The sequence below is a fragment of the Acomys minous genome (assembly GCF_964271855.1).
Source record: "Acomys minous genome assembly, chromosome: 9".
In the NCBI taxonomy this organism is placed as follows: domain Eukaryota; kingdom Metazoa; phylum Chordata; class Mammalia; order Rodentia; family Muridae; genus Acomys; species Acomys minous.
In genome coordinates, this window is record NC_140490.1 from 12,715,632 (window position 1) to 12,726,185 (window position 10,554).

Sequence of the window (10,554 nt, forward strand, 5' to 3'; positions counted from 1 at the left end):
AGTGTCACATCCCAGTCTAGGGCATGTCTAAGAGATGGATGTGTGACCTAGCTTCCTGCAACTGTGAAACACTCCCTTACTCTTCCAGTTAGTTTTTCCCAGGTGCTGTGCCTTGCCCGGGCCGACATATGGCACTTTTCATTTAATCACCTTGTCAACTGCCCACCAGGGACTAGTTGCAGTCCCCACATAATTTAACAATGGTGTAAGTGGCCAGCTTGGTACAGATGACTTCTGGAACACATCCTCGGAGCTCTGTGTCCACTTCACATGTGGACAGCAGACGCAGAGACGTCTAGTGGTGTCAAGATCAAGAAAACAACACTGCTGATCACTGTCAGAGAAAGGATTCAAACCTAGCATTTGGCTCTCCCCAAGGCTTTGCCTTTGCTTTTATGGCCCTTCCCCAGCCACATTTACAAGAAAGCAGGAAGATCTGCATTTGGTGCAGTTGTCGCTGACTCTAAAAGTTAACATTCAACCCTGGACAGTGGCTTTTCCCAGCATAAGAGTTTCTTCCTCTAACCACTGAGGCCAACACAGAGTAGCTCCCAGGGTCAGACACATACAGGTCCACACAGCAAGTCACCTAATCATCCTGACTTCTTGAAGAGCTGGTTTGTTGTCTTACTGGGAGGAGCCCAATGCACTTACGAGACTTTTAGGGCTGGGATGCCTTGCCTGTGTGGAAACGCCTCTCTGCCACCCTATAAATGTCTTCAGAGGCCAAAGGGAGGCCTTTTTGTGGCACCGCTCCCTTCCCTAGCTGTGAGACTTGAGCTACTTCACTATGAGACTTCTAGCCCTGTCCGGTCTGCTCTGCGTGCTGCTGCTCCTCGGCTTCTGTGTTCTCTCTTCAGAAGGTAACCTGCCCCTGGGCTCTGGTCCCCAGGCATTGATGTCAAGGTCTGGGAAGGTTTCAAACAGGAGCTAGCAAACAATCCTAAACACTGGAAAGAACTTGGAAGATATTCTAGCCACCATAGTGCCCGATAGATAGCTTGACAGACTTCAGGCCTTATAGCTTCTGTGGGCAGTCCTATGCTCCCAAACAAACTGAGGGCCTACTGTGTCAACTAAGGGGTTTGGCGCCAGACATATAATCAGAGAACATGGCCTTTCCAAGGTATGATTAAGGGGAAAATTTTTACTGTAGATATTAGGTAAGTACAGCCAGAGGCATCTGGAACAGTCTAGAGCAGAGAGGAAGTAGTAAACTGAACATGGCCAGCAGACTGAACTTGGTCATGGGAGAAAAGAGGAAGGGAAAGAGCAAGAGAGAAAGACAAAGAGAATTTGGACAAAGGAAACTAAGGTAGAGGCAGGGGCGGGGGGATGGTGAAGGGGGGCAAGAGAGGAAGACAAAAGAGAGGGTGCACGGCTGAAATGTCAGGGTTCTATGGGAATGAAAAGTTGGAGAAGGGAATCCCATGGGCTGAAGAAGTTTAGGGTAAAGGGGCAGGATGAGGAGGATTGAGCAGAGCCAGCCAGAATAACAGGATGTTATACTGAGAAGTCCTGGAGGCCGGCATGCACTTTGGTATGTCAGCAGGTACCACAGACAGCCACCTGTGCCTTCTGAAAGCAATAAGGAAATGGCTCCTTTGGCAGAGGAAAACATACACTGGGATTTGGGGGAGTGGAGTTTCCTTTGGACCTGACACATGTACAAAGCTGCATAGTTACCATATGAGCACAAATCCACTCAGCTAGCTGCCCACCTGAGGCATTCTTGTCTGGAAAGTCAGCAGCCCCCTATCGTCACATGTGTTGTCTTTGGAACAGAGCAAATGAACAACTAACTATGTGAACTTGAGGATTTCAAATCCTCCTGTGCAGAAAGCTCCATGGGCAGAAGGGATGAATACATGTGATAGGGAGATAGATAGTATGTGTGGGACGCTGGTGTGTGTTCAGATGTGGGGAACATGCGTGATCTTTTTATTCCTACAGGGAAGGGAAGAGCAGGAAGAACTCCTAAAGCCTGAGCCACCTCCCATCCCCTAATTGCCGTTCTTCATTCTAAACGCCGAGTACTGGAGCCTTTTTCTCTTACTTAACCATCTACCTACTTTTCTATACCAATATTTCTGATGATATTAACACTTAGTGGACATGAAAGACTTTTTAAAACCTACACCATATTACTTAATCATCCAAAATACTGATGATTGACTTCAGTACTGTACAGTCCCCTCTCTGAATAGTGGGGTTACAGGAAGCATTTGTTTGGTTTTTGTTGCCCAAGTTTCTGCAGTGAAAATGTACCTCCTAATAAGGAGAGGTTAGATTCCTCAGCACAGCCCACAGCATCGTCATTTATCATACCTGTAATTTTGGACAATGTCAAGGTCACCAATATGATTCTAATAGAAAACTGAGTGAGACTGATGTCTTTAACCATAAACCTTCCTCCCATTTAGGACTGTGTCCAGCAGCCTCAAGGGATGGCATTACTTATCAAACACGCGCGTTGTGCATATAAAATGTTTCCTGTATCTAGGGTGTTTTTCTTAGACGAGAGATCTGGATTGCCATTTCCCCACAGTGCTATGAGTTTTCAAACAGCATCATGAGAAGGAAGCAATCAGCAGGTGCAGTAAGCTCCAACATTGACTTTATCTCTGGAAAATCACACAACATAGGCTGCCTATTTCCTCCCTCCATAACCTCAGCCTGGTTTGTTGTTGTTGGGGTTGATTGTTTGTTTTTTTAAACAAATATTCTTTTTGTTTGTTTGTTTGTTTTGATTTGTTTTTCAACCCAGGGTTTTTTTTATGTGTAACCGTGCCTGTCCTAGAACTCCCTCTTTAGGCCAGGGTGGCCTCAAATTCAGAGATCCGCCTGTCTCTACCTACCCAGTGCTGGGACTAAGGACATGTGCCACCACTGGCCAGCTTTTAACATATATTTTTGAACTCCTATAAATAGTCCTGTAAATCGAAGTTCTCCCAAGCCATCCTTGTATAGATCTGCCCAATGATGGCCCTGGCCCACTGAAGAAAGGTCTATCCTTCTTTACTTTTCAGGGAGAAGGCATCTGGCCAAGCCTCCGAAACTCAGACCCTGCTGTCACCTAGCTCCTAGATCCAAACTGACAGCCCAGAAAGGTAAGTGACCTCATCAGGTCTGGTCTGGAAGTGGGTGGATTTCTAGGGTAGCCATGGGACAGACCAGTCAGTACCTGGTGTCAAGCACTGGTACAGAGGGACCACATTCAGTCTTGGGCACAACAGAATTTAGAGTTCTCTGAAGAGGCAACAATTTAAACACTTAAAACTGGACACTTCTGTCAAGAAAAAGCTCTTAAGATTGGTATAGGGGCCGGGCACGGTAGCACAAAGCAACCCCATCATTAGAGAGGCTAACACAAGACAAATGTGAATCTTGAGACCAGCTAGATACACACAATGAATTAATGGCTCAAGGGCTCAAGTGTGTGGCTCAGTCAGCAGAAGAGTGCTTGCCTGGGAAGCTCAGGGCCCTGAGTTTAGTCACCATTGGAAGAAAAGGAAAGAAAGAAAGAAAGAAAGAAAGAAAGAAAGAAAGAAAGAAAGAAGAAAGAAAAGGAGAAGCATGGGAACACTCCCATCCCTGGATAGGAGACCTTATAGGAAAGATTGCAAGACTGAACACAGATGGCAGAGACTAGAAATGGGTACAAAGAAGCAGGGTGCAGTGGCGCACACCTGTAATCCCAGCACTTGGGGAAGCAGAGGCATGTGGATCTCTGTGAGTTGGAGGCCAGCTGGTCTACAAATTGAGTCCAGAACAGCCAAGACTGCATAGAAAAACCTTGTCTTGAAACAAACAAAAAAACAAACATGACAATAAAGAAATGGGTACCGAGGAAACAGCAAGCATGAAGGTCTGGCTTGGGCAAGCAGAAGGAACAGAAGCAGGGGAGCTATAGGACAGGTGGTGCCCAGAGCATGTGCAAGCCATAACCCAGCTATAGACCTGAAAGAAGAACTGCAAGAGGGTCTGCAGTCAGTGTTTGGAGAATGTGGATCTGGAACTCCAGCTTGGTAGGAGACAAGACAGCACCCAAAGATATAGACAGACTCAGTCTTGAGCCCAGGCTGGGCTTCATGATCAGCATGAGCCTGGAAAAGCCAAGGTGCCCTCTCCCAGACCTGCAGGTAACAGGCAGCAAGGAAGACAGTTCAAGGTCCAGATATAAAGGCACACAGATCCCAGCACCAGGAGTCCAGGCCAGCGGCACACTGAAGCTCTGAGTTGCTGTCCTAGGGTAAGTGGTTAGGATGGCTGTGTGTCTGGGATTTTTGTACAGAGAGTCCTGGAGCTTAGAACAGGCAGAGCCCTGAGGAAAGGCTGCGGAACTCAGACCAGACATGCCCAACTTCAACACAGGGTCCCTGTGTCTGCTCTCTATAGCCTCAGTGCTAATTCTCCGGAGTCCAAGGCTACAGCTCGCCTTGCTCCTCCAGGCTGTGCCACCCGAAGCCCATGACCAGCTACCAAGGGTCCTGTCATCCATGAGAAAACTTTGATGTGAATGAAGAAGGGAACAAAATGAGGAAGACAAGATAGTTCCAACCTCGGTACCCCCCCCCCCCAGGGGCTGACAGACCCTCCTCCACACTGCCATCACACCCTGTCAGGGCTGGGTAAAAATAACCTCTTCTCTCACACAGACCTTGTGAATAACTAAGTGTGAGGCACCCGCCTAGGGAAGGTGGAAGATGCAAGCAACTCTGCCCCCGCCCCACCAGCAGCTTGTGAAATAAGGTGCAAATGCAGGGGAGAGAGATGCCAGCTCCCCACTGAGGGCTTGCTGGAACCTGTCTTCACCTCTAGCCCATCCCTGCACAGATGCACAAAGGCAGAAAAGAGGAACTGGGGGAAGGAGGGGTGCACAGTCACACACTACCTACACCCACACCCATACACACAACCATACAAATGCATATGCAAGTGCATGCATGCGAACAAACGCACAGCACAAGACATGCACACTACATACACAAACCTACACACATTATACACACACATACCACACATCTAGAGTTAGACGCACAAACATGCACACCAAATACTACATATACAGACACAAACACTATCCACATATCCCCACATGCATACACATACATACATACATACATACACATATACAACTACTTAATGATATGCACACAAACATATTCCTATATGTCACACACAGACTTAAGCACATAAGTTCACATGCTGACTATGTACAGAGGGGCATGGATACACACATGCACCACACTCTGCACATAGCTTCTAGAAGTGTGGAATGTGGCTAGGTACATGTCTTATGTCCAGTACAAGAGCAGCCTTTTGTTGAGCACACTAACTTAGGAGAATGACCTAAGTTATGGATCCTATGTTGAGGCTGGATTTCCTTTTGAGCATGTGTTTCAAAAATTCCATGGTGGAATTCATGAGCAACTTAGAATAAGAAGAATGAAGCAGGCATCTTTTCTAGACCCTTACTGTGTAGTTGTCTGGAAGCCCTAAGGCCCACTGCTGGGAGATCTTGTCACAGTCATGTAGAGGCTCAGCAGGACTCAAAGGCAGAGCTGAACACCAGGGTCAGTGAGTCTCTTGCACTACAGCAGACTACCTCATCTCCAGAAGGAAGCTTCCTGAAGAATGTGAAAGGGAAACTTCCAGGAAGGAAAGTGCCCTCAGGGTGGGGTCTCAGCTCCACCACTCACTGGCATTGTGCTCCTTCGCTTGTGCCTCCTCTGCAGATGATGTGTGGCTGTAGGGTCCAGCTTGCTGTTGTTCGGATATTGGTAGGCTTATGTCCACAGAGCACAGGGCATCAGGCCAAGCCCATGACACCCTGTGAACCTGTCTTGTGGTCACAATGGAGGAGGGGCTGGGATTCTGGGAGAGCTGCAACCACCCCAGAACCCATGTGTATTATGTATATTCGTGTATGGAGTCACATAGCACATAGGTTGTATATTTAGTATCTGTATATATCTGTGTGTCTGTCTGTCTGTCTGTCTGTCTGTCTGTCTGTCTGTCTGTGTACCTGTCCTTCCTCCAGCTTCTCTTTTCTCCCTTGACTCTGCACTGCTGCTGATTACTCAACACCTCACCCAGAGCACATGCTTGCCCAGGCTTGGTGCTTCCACCCAGTGTCTCCCAGGACAGTCCCTGAGATCCAGAGAGAAGGACCAAGGAGATAAATCAGGGTATTGAGCAATGCACAGCAGGATTTCAGTGTCTCATCTTCCTGTCATCTAGCTCCGTGTGCCCAGCAGGCGTGTGCCTGCTCTGCTGTCTATGGGAAGAGAAATTACTGCCAGCTGGGACAACAGAGACACCCAGAGTGACTGCTGCTCATCCTAAACCCTCTCCTGGGCTCTGCTTTGTGTCTGCATGCTGGGCTGGGTCCACAGAATGACACAGTGTACAGGCCATGGGATTCTGTGTTGAAGTAAAAAAAACATCTTTGAAAGTTAACACACAAAATGAAGTGACTGCACTTACCAGGTCACTGGAAGAAGATGGGCCAAGGTTTTCTTAAGGTAGTTTTTACAAACCGTAGAATGATCTGCACAGTAACACTGCCCAGGCAGCAGCACCTTTGAAAGGAGCACTCAATACACTGGCACAGTTGGCTATTGAGGGGCTCCGACGCTGATCTAAGTCAGACTCATGGCTTCTTCGATCTCAGCAGATCAAACTTACCAGCCAGGAGCCTTTGTCTTCCTTCCATGCGTCATGAGGTCACCAGGGGAAGCTTCTGGAAGGCCAGGCAGAAAGACTTCTGATACCTGAGACAAGGCTAGGCTCTGAGGATTTCTGCCACACTCTACTTCAAAGCTCAACAAAAATGAGTGAACCCACAGGAAGAGCAGACTCAGGGTAGAAGACTGCAGAGCATTTCCCTCACCATGCAGCTGTCTCTGTCCTCACAAGGGGGCTTCACTGACGGTGACGACGGTTACCCACTGGGAAAGGGGTCACTTGAGGCTTTCAGGATAGCAATACCAGGGTAGACATATAACATGTAGACTCTGAACAATAAATGCTTGAAGGAGGTGGTGGCCAGAGCTGGCAGCCTCACTGCCCAGGGGTCCAATTAGAGGAAACAATCCCTACGGTTCCTTGTAATTCTATTCATTACCCTTGCCTGCACAATAAGCTATCCTTCTCACCTTGGGTAACCCAAAACAGTAAGGATGGTTTTTACTGAGTTTGCATAACAGATTGGCATGTCTTTCACCATAGCCAATCATATCCATGTGTTTGTTTATTTGCTTGTTTGCATGTTTGTGATAGGGCAATGGAGTCTAATTTGTGATGATTGCATGTAGTTGAGGATGAATAAGGATACTTAAATTTTGTTTTTCATAAGTATTTGTATCTGCTAACACTTTTTATCCTTGCAATGTCTTGAAATTAAATACTGTTACTTGATCTTTTTTTTAAGATTCATCTATTTATTATTTATTTATTTATTATGTACACAGTGCTCTGCCTGCATGTACACCTGCAGGCCAGAAGAGGGCATCAGATCACCAACCATTATAGATGGTTGTGAGCCACCATGACCTCTGAAAGAGCAGTCAGTGCTCTTAACCCATGAGCAATCTCTCCAGCCCTACTGGTTCTTTTTGCTTTTTTTTTTTTTTTTAATGGATGTGGGGCCAAACAACAGACAAATTTCAAGGACCTTGTTGAAGATCTGGTTGGTCGACAGTGAGCATTACAACCTTTGAATCCAAGCGATTCAGCCCTAGACTCCATGCCATTAATCACCACATCATAATGCAGACAGGAATAAACTTCAAACACAGAGAGAAAAATAATCACATCACCATCACTTAATAACCCATTCCATTCCCCACTCAAATAACACTTGCTCCATGATATTTTAATTAATGCCAGGAAAGTCCCATTGGGGTTCTAGAGAGGGTGATAAGATCTACTTATTTGACTTCTTTAAATTTTTATACATAAGTATGAGTCTTAATCATGTTTTCTTCCTCTTTCCACCCATGTCCTACCCACTTGACTTTGCCTTGCCATTCCCCTTCCTGGCTGTTGCCACTCATCTCCAGGAAGCCACACAAGGCCCTGCAGACCATGCAGAAGCAAGACACAGTCCAAGTCATGGGTGGTACCAGGGGCTCTCCCACAGATATAGGGCTCCCAAAGCCTGGCTCCACCCAGATGAGACCTTGACGCCCAGCTGTGGAGACACCAGAAGCCTTGACTTGCCCCCACCAACCTTCATAGCAGCAGTGAGCTGTGACACTGGGATGCTTCACTTCAGACAGCCAACGACATCGCAGAATTCCCAGTCCTTGTTCCAAAGGTACCACCAGCCTCCAGAGTCACTGTGATCCAGGCTCAGCCCACATGTCTTCAGGGCTCCTCCAGAATCAAAGCCAAAGATTCTGCCTCTAGCATCTACCGCTCCAGACTTCCAAGCTGACTAGAATGTGATCCCCAGCGAGACCAGCCAGGACTCCAGCATCTCAGGCACCCACAGACATCCACAGATTCCCAGCACTTAACCAACAGTCTCTGAACCAACTCCTGTAACTTCCTACTGTAGCCACCAGGAGAACACCGAAAATAATAAATAATGAGTTGGTGTACACACTATGCATGGAGCACCGTTGTCTGAGAAAGTCAGTAATATGGCCCGAGATACAATGTTTATAATAAAATGAAAGTATCTGGAAAAACTTGGAGTCTACCCCTCCATCACAGAACAGTAAGGAAAAGAGACAGTAGTTAGGTGCTTGGGTCCCACACACCAGGACACAGGGCCTAGACTTGCCCAGGTTTTTGTGTGTGACTTAGGCTTGGCAGCTCAATTTTCTGTAAAACAGAAATGATGGGAAAGATCTACTGCAACGGGCTAGGCTTAGAAAAGCTCAGGAAAGGCCCCACCCTGGAGCAGTGCTTATATCCACAGGGAGCCCGAAGCTCAGAGGAGACAGGTGGCTCAGGTCTAAGAGGCTTGTGTCTCAGTAAAGCTCCCTCTATAATCGGATCCTTCCAGCAAGGTGAGAAGCCTCCATTCCTGCATTACTCCCAGCTGAGTGAGAACACCAGGACCATGGGTTGTGGGGCTGTTAGGCAGAGCATCCTTTGGGACAGCCATGCCCAGGCAAATCAAAGCCTGGATTTTATCATAACCAACTTTCCAACTCCCTTTTATAACTGTTCCCTCCCTCCCTCCCTCCTTCCCTTCTTCCCTCCTCTACTTTGCCATTCCCAAGGAGAACAATGATCAGACTACACTGGGTCCTAAGGCTCAAAGAATGAGGTCCTCTGACTTCTGAGAGGCCAACATTGCTGTGTTGTAAGCACAAGGTGACAAATTGAAGGTGGCATGTAAGAGTAAAGCAAAGAAGATGAGCACCTGAGCCACGTTCCCAGCGAGAGAGTCCCAGCTAGAGGGGGACGTGCTGTGTATGGGAGAGGTGGTGGATGTGCTGCGATGCGTGTAACTCACTATACACGCTGCCTGTATGGTGTGGTATGTAAGTGCATAGTGTGTAGATGACCCTGAGTGGATTGGGGCGATGAAGAGATGGGAAGATTTGAGAACTGGAACATAACTCGTCAACTGGATGTCTGCGTTGTGGGCCAGGAGAAAAGCAGAAAATTAGAACTCGGAATCTTGCCATGTGCTTGTATTTGCCTTGAGAGCAAGGAACAGTGGGAATGCATGAGAGCAAGAGAGAGTGCAGGTAGCAGCAGCTACAGGGAGCTCTACTGGGAGAGCTACAGAAGGCAGGGCCAGGCTTCGGAAACAACATGGTGTGGTTTCATGCTTCTCAGCTTCCTGGGCAGTGGATGATGTGTTCACAGACCATTCATGGTTCTTTCCAACTGACCTATCAGGAACTCCTTGTATATGAAACTCCTACCTGATTGGCAATGGAAGGGCTTCTATCTGTTATCCTCACCGCCCCCCCCCCCCCATTCTCCCTTCAAATAATTAAAGAAACACATGTATGTAAGACTTTACACATGCACTTGGGTATACTGGAGAAATAAAGACAAGAAGCCAAAGACAGGGCCCATCCCATTGTGGACCGTGTCACAATGAGGAAAGCACATGATGGAAGCCCCAGTATCCCAGAGGGGAGGGAACAAGATGAGTAAGTCAGTTCCTGGAGAAGGGGACAGCTCCTGGAGCAGGGGGATGGTAGGGACTGCAGTGTCCCAGCTCAAAGCTACTTCCTGTGAAACGGTTCTGTGGAGGTCAGCCTTCCAGGACAGTAGCCCTAGAGCAGCTCAGATCATACAAACTCAAAAAGGAGCTAAGATCTGACACCTGCTCCCTACCTCCACCCCAAGCCCACATCTGTCCTTTCCCTAAGGAATACAAGAAGAATCTGGTTTCCAGCTGCAACTTAGCTCACTGTCAGGACTCACGAAGGCCCATCACCCCAGGAAGTGTATGCTAATCCCCTCAAAGACCAAGCATCTCTTCCTTCCTCTTTCACTGACTTCCAGCATCAGCACCACAGGCTTTTAAACATTCCCAGGGGTAAAGAAATTTGCTCACAAAGGGCAGACAGAAAG

The 10,554-nt window shown here is 47.5% G+C and overlaps 1 protein-coding gene across 1 annotated transcript; it reads left to right on the forward strand.

Annotated features, from left to right (window-relative positions):
- The first annotated feature begins 714 nt into the window (after nt 1-714).
- GPR15LG (G protein-coupled receptor 15 ligand) lies at nt 715-8,699 on the forward strand. The gene is made up of 3 exons (XM_084795880.1): nt 715-863; nt 3,030-3,110; nt 8,067-8,699. The coding sequence occupies exons 1-3, from the start codon at nt 791-793 to the stop codon at nt 8,150-8,152; spliced, it is 240 nt and encodes a 79-aa protein (XP_084652006.1). The 5' UTR covers nt 715-790; the 3' UTR covers nt 8,153-8,699.
- Nucleotides 8,700-10,554: the final 1,855 nt, after the last annotated feature.

Bases quoted from the DNA above. Each gene is read 5' to 3' on its own strand.
- GPR15LG (XM_084795880.1), top strand. From the start codon at position 791: ATGAGACTTCTAGCCCTGTCCGGTCTGCTCTGCGTGCTGCTGCTCCTC. The intron at 864-3,029 runs GTAACCTGCCCC...TTTACTTTTCAG, and splicing joins CTGTGTTCTCTCTTCAGAAG to GGAGAAGGCATCTGGCCAAG. The intron at 3,111-8,066 runs GTAAGTGACCTC...ACTCATCTCCAG, and splicing joins CAAACTGACAGCCCAGAAAG to GAAGCCACACAAGGCCCTGC.